The sequence below is a fragment of the Mustela nivalis genome (genome assembly GCF_964662115.1).
Source record: "Mustela nivalis genome assembly, chromosome: 5".
Classification (NCBI taxonomy): domain Eukaryota; kingdom Metazoa; phylum Chordata; class Mammalia; order Carnivora; family Mustelidae; genus Mustela; species Mustela nivalis.
Window position 1 is genome coordinate 101541772 of NC_139024.1, and position 15563 is coordinate 101557334.

The 15563-nt window shown below is 39.8% G+C and overlaps 1 protein-coding gene across 15 annotated transcripts in view; it reads right to left on the reverse strand.

Moving 5' to 3' along the window:
- DST (dystonin) overlaps window positions 1-15563 on the reverse strand; it is a 469472-nt gene that overhangs the window by 202324 nt on the left and 251585 nt on the right. For 14 of the 15 annotated variants that reach the window (XM_082731256.1, XM_082731255.1, XM_082731253.1 and 11 more), the window contains one exon: window positions 15393-15485. In XM_082731256.1, coding sequence (XP_082587382.1) covers window positions 15393-15485 — 93 coding nt within the window. Of the gene's footprint in view, window positions 1-8586; window positions 9511-15392; window positions 15486-15563 lie in introns of those variants that run through there. The other variant, XM_082731257.1, reaches the window with a different exon arrangement.

Sequence of the window (15563 nt, forward strand, 5' to 3'; positions counted from 1 at the left end):
TTCCAATGAAAGAAAACAAGCCACCATATCCCATCTCAGAGCTCACTCTGCTTTCATTCACAGCTTATTGCTAGATGACCTACTTACTGCTAGGTAAATTGCAACTGCCTCACTATGTTGGTCAGCTGAGACTGTAAATGTAAAAGTCCTTTGAGCAAAGTCAAAGCCACAAGACAACTGGGCGACAGGAACACCCTATTTTTACAGATGTTGTCATGGTTCTGGCATGCACTGAGAACACGAGAACAGCCAACTTGCGAAGTTGAATCATATATTTCCTAAAAGATTCACTTCATTTCTGTAAAGAATGCTTGGATTTCATTCTTCTATACAAGGCAAATAATGCAACTTATATTTTTTTAACTTTTAAAATAGTTGTAATTTGATGAAAAGATTAAAAAGTTTAATCAAAGTTGCTACTTAAACAATTTACAATGCGTAACACTGGAAAAGGGAACATCTCTGAAGTTAAGAGAACTAAGATATTTAGCTTACAGAAAGTTATAAAAATACTTAAGGATTAAGGAATTGGGAGAACTCAAACTGAAAATACGCAGAGCCATTTGGGGGACCCCTCATTTCACTGGTGAGCAAGCTGAGGCTACAGGAAGTGAAGTGACTTGTCCAGGGTCTCACAGTGTGCTAGCAGAAGGCCTAAGGTGTGGACTTAGGTCTCTTGAATTTCAGACCAGAATCAGCATGAAGTTTCTCCTTCACATTTAGAAAAGAAATCCTTACAACTCACACTCCTTTTTCCCTCAGGTCAGTAGCCCATAGGGGGGTGATTCCTTTCAGTGCACCATTTGCAAAATAATCCTCACTAGACCAAACACAACACCTCAAACGACTGCCTACACCCCACAGAACAGCCACTTTGCCTCCAGTATTATGTCCTTTTCTCATCTCATACCAGAGCTACTATCAACAATGTCTCTGAAATGGACTTGTACTAAGGTGTAAATAACCAATACAAGCTCTAAGAATAGGTTATTCCCAGGGGTTATCTCGGGTCAAAAAGATTGACAAAACTGTAAGCTAATTATGGAGTTAGAGGAATATACTGTCTGATAAATAATAAGTATTCAGGAAGTATGTGCTGGAGATATAGTGAGAAGATGAGTGGAGTTGGGGAGACAGACAGGGACAGCGTACTCCACTTAGGCAGAATGCTTTATGTCCAAAGGAAAGAAAGAAATGGCCTGTTATAAATCTTCTACTCAGCAGATGGTTACAAAGTATTTCCACCTTTCCATAGAGCAGAAGATAGTAATAAGATAGATAGAAGGTATCAAGTACTTAGAGTCTAGTAATTCCTTTTCAAGCACATTACTTCTTTTAATGCTCAAAACACACCAATCTGTTTCACAGATACAGTAAGACCTGGGTTAAATTTCATTCTCTGATGTAAGACCTTTTAAGTTCTCTTTCCTCTGCTACACCAAATTTATACGGACTTTCTGTACCATTCCAGAAAGAGCTTTACCTATCAGTGAACCATCTCATTTTATAGAAGCAAAATCTGATTCTTAAAAAGATTTATTCCTTTATTTTAAAGGGGAGGGCAGAAGGAGAGAGAGAATCTCAAGCAGACTACCAGCTGACCATGGAACCCAATGTGTGGCTCAATCTCACAACCCTGAGATCATCACCAGAGCCAAAACCAAGAGTTGGACACTTAGCTAACGGAGCCACACAGGCACTCTGATGCAAAAAGTGATTTAAGGGACACACAGTACATATAGAAATGAAACTAATCAAACATTCTTCCTTGCAGAACACAAAATAACTATTGGTTCAGAGTGGTAGACACAAGAATGTTATCAAAGGAAATTCAATTCTTTCATATATCTCTTATTAACATATAATATATTATTTGTTTCCGTGGTACAGGTCTGTGATTCACAGTGCTCACCAAAGCGCATACCCTTCCCAATGTCCATCGCCTAGCCATCCCAACCCTCCCACTCCCCTTCCCTTCAGCAACCCTCAATTTGCTTCCTGAGATTGAGTCCCTTATGGTTTGTCTCCCTCTCTGGTTTCATCTTGTTTCATTTTTCCCTCCCTTCCCCCATGATCCTCTGTCTTGTTCCTCAAATTCCTTATATCAATGAGATCATATGATAATTGTCTTTCTCCAATTGACTTATTTCACTTAGCATAATACCCTCTAGTTCTATCCACGTCATTGTGAATGGCAAGATTTCCCTTTTTGATGGCTGCATAGTATTCCATTGTATATATGTACCTTATCTTCTTTACCTATTCATCTGTTCATGGACATTGAGGCTCCTTCCACAGTTTGGCTATTGTGGACATTACTGCTATAAACACTGAGGTGCAGGTGCTCCTTCGGATCACTGCATTTGTATCTTTAGGGTAAATACCCAGTAGTGCAATTGCTGGGTCGCAGGGTAACTCTATTTTCAGCTTCATGAGGAACCTCCATACTGTTTGCCAGAGTGGCTGCATGAGCTTACATTCCCACCAACAGTTCAGGTAAGAATAAGAATGAAAGCTGCAGGCTAGAAAAGATGGATCTCAAAATTCTTCTACTTCCAGAGTCTCTTAATGTAAAAGTATAATATTGGGAGGAAGACTGGCAGAGAGTTCTGGAAGGTGGTGACCTGTGTTCAATTCCTGATCTCATCACATACTAGCCCTGTGGCCTTTCTGGGCCTCTGTTTCCTCTCATGTAAAGTACCTCCTCACAGAGGTGCTGAGAGACTAAAATGACACATGCACATGGTTTAGAATAGCACCTGTCCTACAGTGAACCATGGTGAGGACTATCCCTTAAACTCTTTTATTCACACTACTTGACATTGCAGTCAGGCAAAAGAAAATCCCATATTGAGTTTGTCAACACAGGCAAATATTTCCAAGCCAAGATGTTTGCTTCCAAAGACAACCTCTTCAAAGATGTTTTAACTATTTTGGCAGAAACAAATGTAATCAACACATTTTTAGTGAGTGCTTCCAAGTTTCACAAATGTGTGAAAATGCTCCACAAAATATTTTTAACAGCAAAGATGACACAAATATTTTGAAAATTCTAACTGGCTAAAACTGTCTCCCTAGAAGGAAGAGTTAAATAGAGGATAAAAGCAAAAAGTTGATAGAGTTCAAGTGTTAATCCTCTAAATTAATAGCTACCTTTAGCAAATGCTCATTTATTTCTTATTCAAATAGGGGGGATATAAAATAACTATTTTTTCTTGTACAGCAACAGTTTCAAACTTTCACATATCCTTCATTTAACTGAAAAGACCACGGCATTGATAGAGATGCCTTATGCAACTTTTTTATAACTAAATTTTCACAGACTGGTTATGAAATCCAAAAAACTAGCAATGGTAAAATTTTTTAAAAAATTAGTAAGGCACTTCATTTAAAAAGATGAAACTATTCAGAAAAGAATGAGCTAGTCAACTGTAAACCAAAAGACCCTTGTTTTCAAAATCTGTAGACGAAACCTATCATATAAAAGGAAAAACAGGGTGGCTCGGTGAGTTAAGCCTCTGCCTTTGGCTCATGTCATGATCTCAGGGTCCTGGAATAGAGCCCCGCATCGGACTCTCTGCTCAGCGAGGAGCCTCCTTCTCCAGCACCCCCCTCCCCCACTGCCTGCCTCTCTGCCTACTGTGATCTTTCTCTCTGTCAAGTAAATAAATAAAATCTTTAAAAAAAAAAAAGAAAGAAAGAAAGAAAAGAAAAGAAAAAGAAAAACATTCAGGTTTTATCCTAGTGCTTAAATTCTTTTTTTTTTTTTTAAGATTTTATTTATTTATTTTGAGACAGAGTGAGAGAGAGAGAGCGCATGAGCAGAGTGGAGGGACAGAGGGAAAGAGAGAAGTACACTCCCCACTCCCTGCTGGGCAGAGAGCCTACTGTGGGACCTGAACCCAGGACTCTGGGGTCATGCCCCAAGCTGAAGACAGACGCTTAACCAACTCAGCCACCCTAGTACCCTATCCTAGTGTTTGAATCTTAAGAGCTCAGTAGCCTAAGATTCAGAAAAGATTTGGTTAAAGAAAAAAATACCAATTATATTTCAGTGAGTTTGAATATTAATGTAGTCTAACATTTTGAGATGGTTCTCAATTTTTTTTAATTTTTATAATATAAAAATCAATTAAAAAATTAAACTCTTCATTATGTACAGATCAACTTAATTTGTACAATATCCCACACCTTATTTCTCATCCTTCTCTCCTTGGCTTCCTTCTTGGGTTCCTGCACCATACACTGCAATTCACCAGGGTATTAAAAGGAACAAAGGAATAGTTCCATTTTCATTAGTTAATATGGCTACATAGTGTAGTGGGAATTTAACGTTATTCATAATTATCATCTTAGAGGTCTAACTTTCAGGTGACTAAGTTTACAGTCATGGTCCCTGTCATTTGTTTTATTTGTTTTATTTTATTTTTAAAGTTTGGTTTTTTTTTAAAGATTTTACTTATTTATTTGACAGAGAGAAAGAGATCACAAGCAGGCAGAGAGGCAGGCAGAGAGGCAGGCAGAGAGAGAGGGAGAAGCAGGCTCCCTGCTGAGTAGAGAGCCCGATGTGGGACTCAATCCCAGGACCCTGGCATCATGACCTGAGCCGAAGTCAGCGGCTTAACCCACTGAGCCACCCAGGCGCCCCTGTCATTTGTTTTAAATAAACAATGGGATATACTGTATGCAGAAAAGAGCTATATTATATTTCTCTCAGAGTGCCTTGTTTTGGTTCAATATATAACAGGTACATCATAAGTGCCTGGTAGAGAAATAAAAGGAGAGAGAGATGGAGGAAGAGGTGAAAACACTAAATAAACAAAATGGTATGCAGTTCTGTACATGAGTTCATAGAAATTTAAAAGTGAAAAAGATGTATATGGGGAAAAGTGAGTAACGTGTAACAGGTAAGAGTTCAGTTTGGTCGATAGCTGGGTGACATCCAAGCTCTTCCACTTAAATTATTTACCCTTCCTGAGGCTCAGTGTCCTATTCTGTAAAATGGAGCCAAAAATAAAACCATTTCATAAGTTTGCTCCGAAGATTAAATATCATAATGGCGGCATGTCTGGCATGCAGTAGGACTCAACAAATACCATCATTATTAACAGCAGTATCATGATCTAGTCCAATACCCTCCTTTCCTAGAGAATGAAATGGAGACTTAAATGAAAAGAGCTGTCTAAGTCATACAGCTCTCTGGGGCAAAGCCTGACTACAACTCACACCTCCTGCCTTCTGGGCCTATAATCCACACTGCTTATCAGAAAAACTACCTTGGGGCACCTGAGTGGCTCAGTCGGCTGAGTGTCTGCCTTCGGCTCAGGTCATGATCCCGGGGTCCTGGGATGGAGCCCCGCATTGGGCTCCCTGCTTCTCCCTCCCTCTGCTGCTCCCCTGCTTGTGCTCTCTCTCTCTCAAATGAATACATAAAATCTTTAAAAAAAAAAAGAAAATATAAACTACCTTGAGAAGAGAATGAGACACAAATGCTAAGCTAAAGTGATACTGGTTCCCAAAACGTAGTGTTTTTAACATGTGAGAGGGTGCCTAAAACAGGATGCCATGTTCTTATGCTCCACCAGAGTATAATCTGATCGGATAAACAGGGGTAAGGCATTTCCAATAAGCATTCCATAAGCAGGGACTCTGGAGTCCCCCTTGAAAACCACCACTGTAGGCGAGGAAGAATAACAACTTCCCTAGTCTTGGCCAGAATCACCTGTGGAACTCCTCCCTAATCTATTACATTAGAATCACTGGGGTGACTTCTAGGCACCTGTATTTTGTAGAAAGCTCCTCAAGTGACACCTACATCTGCTCAGTTAAAGAACCAATGGCCTATACACAGAGGAAACAACCAGCTTGGTTGATATCAATGTAACAAGACTAGAAAGAGGTGGGATTGTGAAACTAGAGAAGTAAAGGAGTGCTTTGTGGGAAAAGCTCAAGGGCAAAGGTAGGAAACCTTGTCACAAGGTACAGGAAGCACATGAGTCTTAGACAAGTAAGAAATCTCTCAAGAAGGGGGCTGCAGTGAGCTCATTATTCCCTGTCCCCAAACATGGCTTGCCTTTGCCACCTCTGTTTATAACGCTCATCCTTCACAGATGAACATCAACTCCTATAAACATCAGCCCTGCTCTGACCTCACAGCAACAGCCTTCAGAACTCTGACAATTCATCCAAGTAGGTTGCTGAGTAGTTCAGCTCGGTTAATGTCATTTACTGTGTTGCTATAAGGACATGCTTTCACCTCAGTTTTGAGTTCTTAATTCTATAAAAGAAGAACTATTTTGCATATTCATATGGTTCTTAAGATAAAAGACACAATGTGTCTGACATCTTTTTTCCAATTCCAATGCAATACACAAATCTAAGATACTCTTTTTTTTTTTTTTTAAACAACTCCTAACCCTAGTCAAAATTAATGCAATTATGAGATTTTATTCGGTGGGCACTCAAGGAGGGCTGCTGAGTAACCTCCACAGGGCTCTGTGGCTGGAAGGGCTCTCTCGGTCGGCGCAGGAATTCAAGCATTTAAGGAGGAAGTAGACTGGTCACTTATACCAAAAATGATAAACTTCACAGGCCCAGGGAAGTTTAAGTCAGAGGACTGTACTACTTCAAAAGTTAAGAAAAGCACAAGAACTGTATCCTCTTCTGCTCAGAAGTTAACTCAAAGTCCTCAACCCCAAACCTGCAGACAACTGATCGAGAGAAAGAAAGGATGTGACAGGGAAGACATAAAAAAGATCCTGCAGAAACAAATAAGGAAGGAATGTTGGCTAACCGATCATTTCTGAGACATAATGTTAATGAAGGGGCTGAGCACTCCCATCTGCATTTAATTCTTCAATAAAAAATGCAGAAGCCAATGCAAGATAAAGAGTTTCTGTGCATAGTTCTAACCAAAGGTAATTAAGCAAACAGAATCAAGCACCTGCAAGGTTAACCAGGAGAATGTCCTATGGAGAGTACCCAAGCTGTTGGTTCTGACTCTTTGTAAGCTCCAAAATGAAGAATCTTTGTCTGGACTGCAAGGAAGTAAGACGTCAAACTCCTCAGATAAATATGACAGTACCTCATTCGGCTTTTACCCTAGAAGATACGAGGCTTTGTGAAGTACCCCATATCACAATTATTCAACAAATGTAACTGGCAGGTTTGTGCCTTCTTTTCATCATTGAAGTTTCAAAAATCTATACCAATTAGAAGGGTAAAGTCCTTTGGCATGAGAATATAACAAGTGTGTGTGTGTGGGGGGGGGTTATGTAGCACTTAGGAAAAAGATTTTAAGAATTTCCATTATTGAAAAAATGTAAGGCTTACAAGAAGCCATATTATATACAAAAAACAGCTGGAGAACATGGAGCAAAACAAGCGGTTTCATTCCTAAACACAGAACAGCTAAGTAGTTTCCTTTTGCACTGACACAGAGGCTATGCTTTCTTTTTAAAATGTAACCCCTGAAAAATGTAAATCTAAGAGCTGACATACTATTGGCAAGGCGGGGTAGTGTGTCTATATAGAAGAGCTTCCCAGAGCTCTGCAGCTAAGGTCCACGAGGATCAAGCACACTGACCCTGACAAAACCTCATTCTATTGCTGTGCGGACAACCCTAGCTGACCTCGCCAGGACTGTTTAACATCACATACACCATTTACGTCCAGAGTTTTTGTTGAAAGACAAAGTGAGAAAGAGCTTAAAGAAAAGGCCCTCCACTCCCACCTAGTTACATGTAGAGGTTGTCTGGGTAATGCAGATCTCAACCAAGTAAATAAATACTCACTTCCATTTCAAAAGACAAGTGAAAACTCCAGAGAAGTCACTTGTCTAAAGCTAACTATCAGTGTTAGGAATAAAAATCTCAACTTTCTGGCAGTCAGTGTCATACCGAAATACCTAGGACATGCCACCCAAATGATGTCTGATTTTAGAAAGGGGCTAGGGAATAACTCATAACAAAGAGACAAAAGAGATTTGGGTTATTTTATCTGTGATAATCACCCCAACACACACACACACACACACACACGTGGCACGCACAGAATTAAAAGCAATTATGTGAGTGTTCCAATGCATAAAAACTGGTGGAGAACTGGAACTGGCTTTCCAAACTTATGGATCAGCAAGTCAGTACTGACTGATAACTGGACTGTATCCTCCCAACATGAATCATGAAGCTATTATCTTCTCGTGACTGTTTTCTGATGCAATTTTTGCCTACACTGCACCCAGTTTCCAAAGGCTCTTCCATAGGAAAAGTCAAGAAACGTGAACTAGAGAACTTCAAAAGATGCGCATTCCCTTAAAGTGATGCTTTTCTAAGTCTTCCAACAGTAACAAAAATATGCAGGGGTTTAAATTTAAGTGCGATCAAAGGATGTGGATATCACAGAAAATAAAAATCATAGTAACCGAACTTAAGGTTACAAATAACAAAATGCACCAAGAACTCTCCAACTTTCACATAAACTAATATGAATACAACTTTTAAAATAGACAAATTACAGAATCTCAGTCAGATATGAGTATCTGAGTCCTTACTTACACCTTAAGCTCAGCCTCCACATTTCACTTACCTCATTTCCGTCTGTGTCCTTGGAAGCAGAGGACACAATGGTACAGAGGGAATGACATCTCTTTTTTTCAAAGTGAAAATGGTATATTTCACAAGGGCAAAATCTCTCAGTGTTTTGCTTCCCTTGAACACTGCTATTATTTTTTGATGGGTCTTCAGAAAACCCACTTTTTTCAAATGATCTCTCCGTACCATAGTGAATAGAACTCAAGCTGGCTGCCTTTGGTAACATTAAAACATCAGTCTTTCTTTGGAATGTTATTTCTCTCCTGCTGGCATCATCTAAATGTTCCTTCCTCTTTACACAACATGGAGTGCTGTCCGTTTCTGGAATCCTTTCCTCCAGGTCACTAACTTTTACTTCTCTGTCACGGTCATTAGCAAAAGTGTCCCCATAGTGAGACAGACTGCTTGCAGTACTCGGCACCAGTTTCTGTTTCACACTGTCAACTACAACTTGTGTCTTCCCTTGCAGATGCGGAATCCCAGCATCCAGGGTGGGGTCTAGGACAACGGCGTCCTCCCGTACCAGTCCCCTGGGTAAAAGAGCTGGCTGTTCCTCTGAGAGCTGAACGCCACTCTTCTTCTTGCCTTCATTTTGCTTGTTTGGCTCTGCTGACTCTCTGTCACCTATAATTGTCTTGATCGGCTTTCTCCTGAAATATTTTCTTCTGGGAGAGTATTTTTCAGGGCTCAAAGGAGTTTTGGCAGGATCTAAATACTGTTCTTCTTTCTCGGCTCTGACACATCCACAGACATTCCCCATTTGATTTGTAGGAAATCACAGTTCCACAGATTCACTCATTTCAAAATCCAGGACTTCCTTCGAACTTTTGCAGTAAGTCTGAAAATTCCACTCTGACCTCTAATTCCTCGGACTTTGTGACCATCCTCTTCAGCATGAGGCCATTTTGCTTATGAGAAAAACACACGCAAGAAATGCCATGGCATCTTGCCCAGCTGGGTCCCTGTGTCTCATTAGACACCGTGGCTTATTTCTGGCCACCAATCCTCTTAGACAAACATTACTGCTCACTGTAAAACTATAACGCTGATGAGCTTTCAAGGCAAACCCTTAGCTTTATCGTATGAGCAGACTCTGACCCTCCCTTTAACTTTCAGTTTTCTGAAATGCAGTTACACTACCAAAGTTTGCTTTAACCTTTGAAACTATTGGTGGTTCAACAAATCTGAGAGCAAACAGAAAGCAAATACCAGTCAGGAGTCATTTAGCAAAATGCCTTTCAAATGTTGTTTCAGAGAATCTCTAACATATAATTTTTTTCTTAAGAAACACTAACTAATTCTGGTACTTGCCAGAAAAGGGGGGAGCTCAAAAATTTCTGTAAATTATACTAAGCTTTTTTTCAAAACATCAGTCATTAGAAAACAAAAACAGGATGATTTGCTAGCTGTAGGAGAGATAATAAATGCTAAATTCCTAAATACTCAATAAAAATTATTTCTAAAATCAATCTCATAGTAGCGCCTGTGTGGCTCAGTTGGTTAAGCATCTGCCATTGGCTCAGGTCATGATCCCAGGGTCCTGGGTTCGAGCCCCCCAATCAGGCTCCCTGATCAAGAAGAAGTCTGCTTCTCCTCTCTCTGTCCCTCCCCTGCCTCTCATGCTGTCTCTCACTTTCTCTCTTAAATAAATAAAATCTTTAAAAAATGATAATAAAATTCAATATACCTCATAAAATAGTTTATAGTATTTTTCATATTACATATCAATAGAACTTTTCATATTTTGTATTACATTTTTATATGCCATTATATTTTCCAAGCCATTTTCCTTATATGGTTATTAGGATTTTTACATAAGCAAACTGATCAATTTTATGATTTGAAGCATGAAATGCTTTGCCAGAAGAAGCACATAGATGTGTTTCTTATACATGAATGAAGGTAGCTGAACTTTGTAGGTAATACTTACAATTGTACCCTAGTTAAATATTATGTAATTTTACTAGGGCCTTGCTATAAAAATAGTAAATCAATATGGAGCCTGATTATTTAAGGTGTGCATATTTCTAAAACTGAGTCATAGATACGGTAAAAAGAAAATCAGTATAGCATGACTGGACTTACACGTAAGCAGCTATCATTTGACTAAGTAGAAAAACATGATAATCACCATTCTCTAGGTAGTCTTTAGACTGATCGCAAGATGGAACTCATTATACTTTTCTAAATAAGAATATTCAATTAAACAGTCAAGTTAGCGATGTTGCCAATACCTGCTAATGATAGGCCTGCATGATGATTAATCACTGAAAGAGAAAATTAAACCATGTCTAATGGCAAAACTGAATATCCGAGAAGATAAACGGCAAAAATAAAGTCTCAGATTTGGGTTTATTTTTAATTTTATTTTCAATGTCTTCATTGGCAACGGAACATTACTGACAAGAACATAAAAGCATAATGGCTGATACCTGTACTGGTGAGATAAAGGCCCAACCGCTGATGTGCACCCCATCCACCCCTGCCTGAATCTCCGCCAAACTCACCAACTACCCATTCCCAGGCCATTACACACTGCTCCCTCTCCCAGAAATGGCCCAGCTTTAAGTCTCCACCTGGTAGCTGGCATTCATCCTGCAAAGTCTATCTCTAGTATCAGTGAAAATTTCTCTAATACTTTCCTAATACCACAACACTCCTCCTCTATAGCCCTTATTTATACTGCAATGGATTCATTACAAGTCGATTGTATTTATGAACATTCTCCTAATAGACACAACATCCTCCATTTTCCTAGCATCTCTGGATCTAGCATATGGTAGTTACTGATAGAGAACTACTGTGTTGATAATGCTTACCTTCAGAAAGCCTGACTGGAAAAGAGATTCAATTTGTGATGCTCAAAACAAATATTTTTTAAATAATAAATTGATCTGGGTGCCTGGGTGGCTCAGTGGATTAAGCCGCTGCCTTCGGCTCAGGTCATGATCTCAGGGTCCTGGGATCGAGTCCCACATCGGGCTCTCTGCTCAGCAGGGAGCCTGCTTCCCTCTCTCTCTCTGCCTGCCTCTCTGTCTACTTGTGATCTCTCTCTGTCAAATAAATAAATAAAATCTTTAAAAAATTAATAATAATAATAAATTGATCTTATGAAATTACTTTCCTTATTTATATAAAGACCAAAAAAAAAAAAAAAAAAAAAAAAAAAAGCCAAGTCACTTTGAGTGAGAATGATTACCACTGCTATAAGTAGCCTTCTATTTTGGCTTAACCAGTAAAATCATTCTGATCCAAAATTATCATACTACTAAAAAATTATCATACTCCAGCCCCTGTTACTGGATCTCCCTGATAGCAAAAGCCCAGCTGAGGGAACATTTACCTGTATTAGCTACCCTGAAGTCTGGCTGGTGACACCTGGTTATTTCATTTAAATAAGAACGAACATTTTTATTTTACCAAAACATTGTTGTGTTCCACTTTAAACAAATCTGGATCTAATTTCTAAATACTGGTGATAAATAGTCACAATATCTCATCATCTGGGTCCTAAAATACACTGGATTCCATACTATATGCCATAGGACCATTAGGATTCTATTAGAAGTAGTTCTGTGGCTGGTCTTCTTTTTTCCTCCAGTGACAAAATGCAATGAGTTTCTTAATACATAATTCTTTTTGAATGACCTTTTGCTTTAAATTTCTTCAAACTTAGGATCGAATTCCCAACCATTCACTCACATTTTGGTCTGTCATTTCCTGGCTTCTGCTCCAACTTGCCTGATAGTATTTCTTCCAAGGTCTCCAATGTCCTCCTTCGAGGTAAAACTAGTTGTCGGTCTTCATTTTCTCATGCTCTTCAGTGCCATTTTGTAGTGCTCACCATTCCTTTCTACTTGACATTCTCTTCCCCCTAGATTCAGCAACACTGCATTTTCTTGTCATACCATCCATCTAGCCAAATATTCTGTTCTTTTCTGTTTCCCCAGGTGGATCTTCTTCCTCCTGCACCCCAAATCATGGGTCTTCCCCAAATGTCTGTCCTTAGCTCTCAGCTCTTCTCTATACATGCTCTTTTCTTGACTTCTCTGAAGATCCATTCTCTCCGAAGTGCTCAGTGACCACTTTTATACCGATAACTCTAAGTGCATTACCTATAGCAGACACCCCAGCTATGCTCATATATCTCCAAGAGTTCAGCACGCAGATGCACAGAACACCTGGCAGTCCATCAGACCCACTCGGGCAATCCTTCTTTATTCTTTCTCCCCTGACCATTACCCTGTCTCAGTCGTCTACTGGTTTGTGGTTTGTTTTATATCCCAGGCTGAACAGTTCAGAGTCATCTTTAATCCCACTCCTTCATCCTCTGTGCCCTGTTGCCAAGTCCATTCCTTTCTTCCTTCAAAATGTCATCCCTTGGATTCAGTTTTTCATCCCCATCTGAGTCCTGGCCTTTATCATCCCACTCGGAAATTACTGCCTCAGCTTCCTGGCTTCTATCTCCCTAACTTCAGACCTGGCTCATTTAATCTATTTTATGTAAAATTGATAGATGCAGTTTCCCCAAAAATTATTTTTCAAGTTCAGATTGGTTATGTGATATACCCAATGTCATCAACTGCCATAAGTAAGAGTCAATGGTAACACTTAGCTCTGCCTCCTGCCACAGCCTGGGTGCTTTCCTCAGCCCCACAGTCCCCCAAGTCCAGACACAGCCTGTCTCACAGCTATGTTAGAAATGATGGGACTAGCTCCTTGCTCCAATAGGCCTTTAATCTTCCCATGTGGAGTTCCTGCAATTTCAACCCTGCTCAAGGTTCTGGGACCTAATCCACTGAGGACTGATTAAAGGATCCCTGAGAATACTGCTGAGGATCTCCACATGAAATCTGCTTTCAGCCAGTTGTACTTAGTCTTTACCCAATTCTAGAAAAAGGGTCTGGCTTCATGCCCAAATCCCAGCCTTGGTTAGGGCTCAGTCACCTAGCTTCCTGAGAAAGGGGTGCTCTACTAATGGGGCCTCTCAGATCTTTAGGTTCCTGCCTCTAGCCCCTGTTATTGGATCTCTCTGATAGCAAAAACCCAGCTGAGGGAATATTTACTTGTATTAGCTACCCCATAGTCTGGCTGGTACACCTGGTTGCCAGCATCTCCTCTAATTTCCTACTGCTGCAATTGTGATCAGCTGCCTGTTCAGGTCCTAGAAACTACCTAGACTCTAATTCCCACAGCTCTCCATACCTGTCAGATTTATCCTGTTCCCAAATGAGCTCCATGTACACTATTTTCCATCATTCCCTTATAAACCTTAAGTCCCAGAACATTTTTACAAATTAAGAAATAAGTCTTACTCCCCTCCTGATTTGGTTTAAAACCTCAGCTCCTTTCTGAAGCTGGTAAGTTACCTCTTCCTCCTTCAAGATCTAACTGAACAGCACTCAATCAGTAGGATTTCCCACATGCCTACTATGGGTCAGGCTCTGGGTTGCACACAGAACATGCTTAAGCAGAAAAATGGATAATGAACTAAAGCACATTCTAGAGTTAGAATTTACCTTAAATCAAATAAAGATGATTTGTTTCAAAATGCATCATTTTACAAAAAAGTAAAAATCCAAATCAGCTCTCAATGAGCACAGATGTATTAGAGAGATCATCGTAAATTAACCCGCATTTACTCAAGGCATCTGGGTGGCTCAGAGGGTTAAGCCTCAAACTCTGGGTACCTGATCTCCCAGCGGTGGGACTAAGCCCTTCCGGGCACCACGCTCAGTATGGAGTCCGCTTCAGATTCTTTCCCCCTCACCCTCTGCCCCTCCCTGCTCTTGCGCACATGCTCTCGCGCTCTCGCTCTCTCTCTCTCTCTCTCTCTCTCTCAAATAAATAAATTAAATCCTTTTAAAAAAATCTGCATTAATCTCCTCAAATCTTGTTTGAGAAAGCTCTCCACAAAATACGGCTACTTCTAATTCAGGAGATCCCTTTATGAAAATTATACTGCCATCTAGCGTCTATCAACAGGAAAAAGTAGTTCTCACTGAGAAACTAGAATGCCAACAAAAACCATTCTAAGTAAGGAATGAGTCATAGAATGTTTATGTATCTAAGTCAAGTAACGCTGTCCAATAAACAAAAGAAATGTGTCTGCATTCAGTAAAAAGAAATCTTTGTCTTCCAACACGAAGACCGAAACCGCTTAAGCTGGAAGCTGAACAAAAACCAAAATGGCTGCATTAATGCCTCAAGGAGGCCTGATTTTAACGACTGAGCCACCTAAGCGCCCCAACAAGGCCTGATTTTAAACTAAGTAACCTTTTTACTCTCTTCCACAAACCTCCCCACCTCCCCTTTTAGCCTTTGTTTCAGGAACCAGGAACCCTCCTGAAAACATGATGTGTGTGGCCGGCTACATGTACCAACAACTCCCATGGAAACCAGCGAGACTCTGCTTTTCTCTATAAAACGCCGGAGCCCCTTCCTCCAGGTAGCCTGCTGCTGCATCCTTTGCCCAGCAAAGTGACAGAGCTCTTGTTTCTCTCTATAACAAAACTTTTGTCTTCGCATTACATATTTCAGCTCCTGAGCACAGAGGTCAGTTTTCGACAAGATTACAAACATCATCTTATATGCTCATGGATAACAGGGGGAAAAGGGTACCAGGTTCACAGGTAGTAAGTTACTGGAAAGGAAACATTCAAATATACTGTTTAAGAAAAGAATCCTGAATTTTACTTTCTTCCATATGATATAAATGGCATATTCATTCTTTGTATCAACCACTTGAAAATCAGCAATAAGAGACTAAAAGAAATTAAAATGAAGAAAAATTAAGCTTACCTGAAAGTGCAAAATTATTGTCCATATTAATCCCAAAGTCAATTTGGGATTTCCATCTGTTATGTCATCATTTCTAATATTCACTAATTTCACCTGTGTTATATGAAAAGAAGAGATAAAGCCAACAAAATTAGATATAATTTTGTCACTTGAAAATAAGCTTTATTTTAC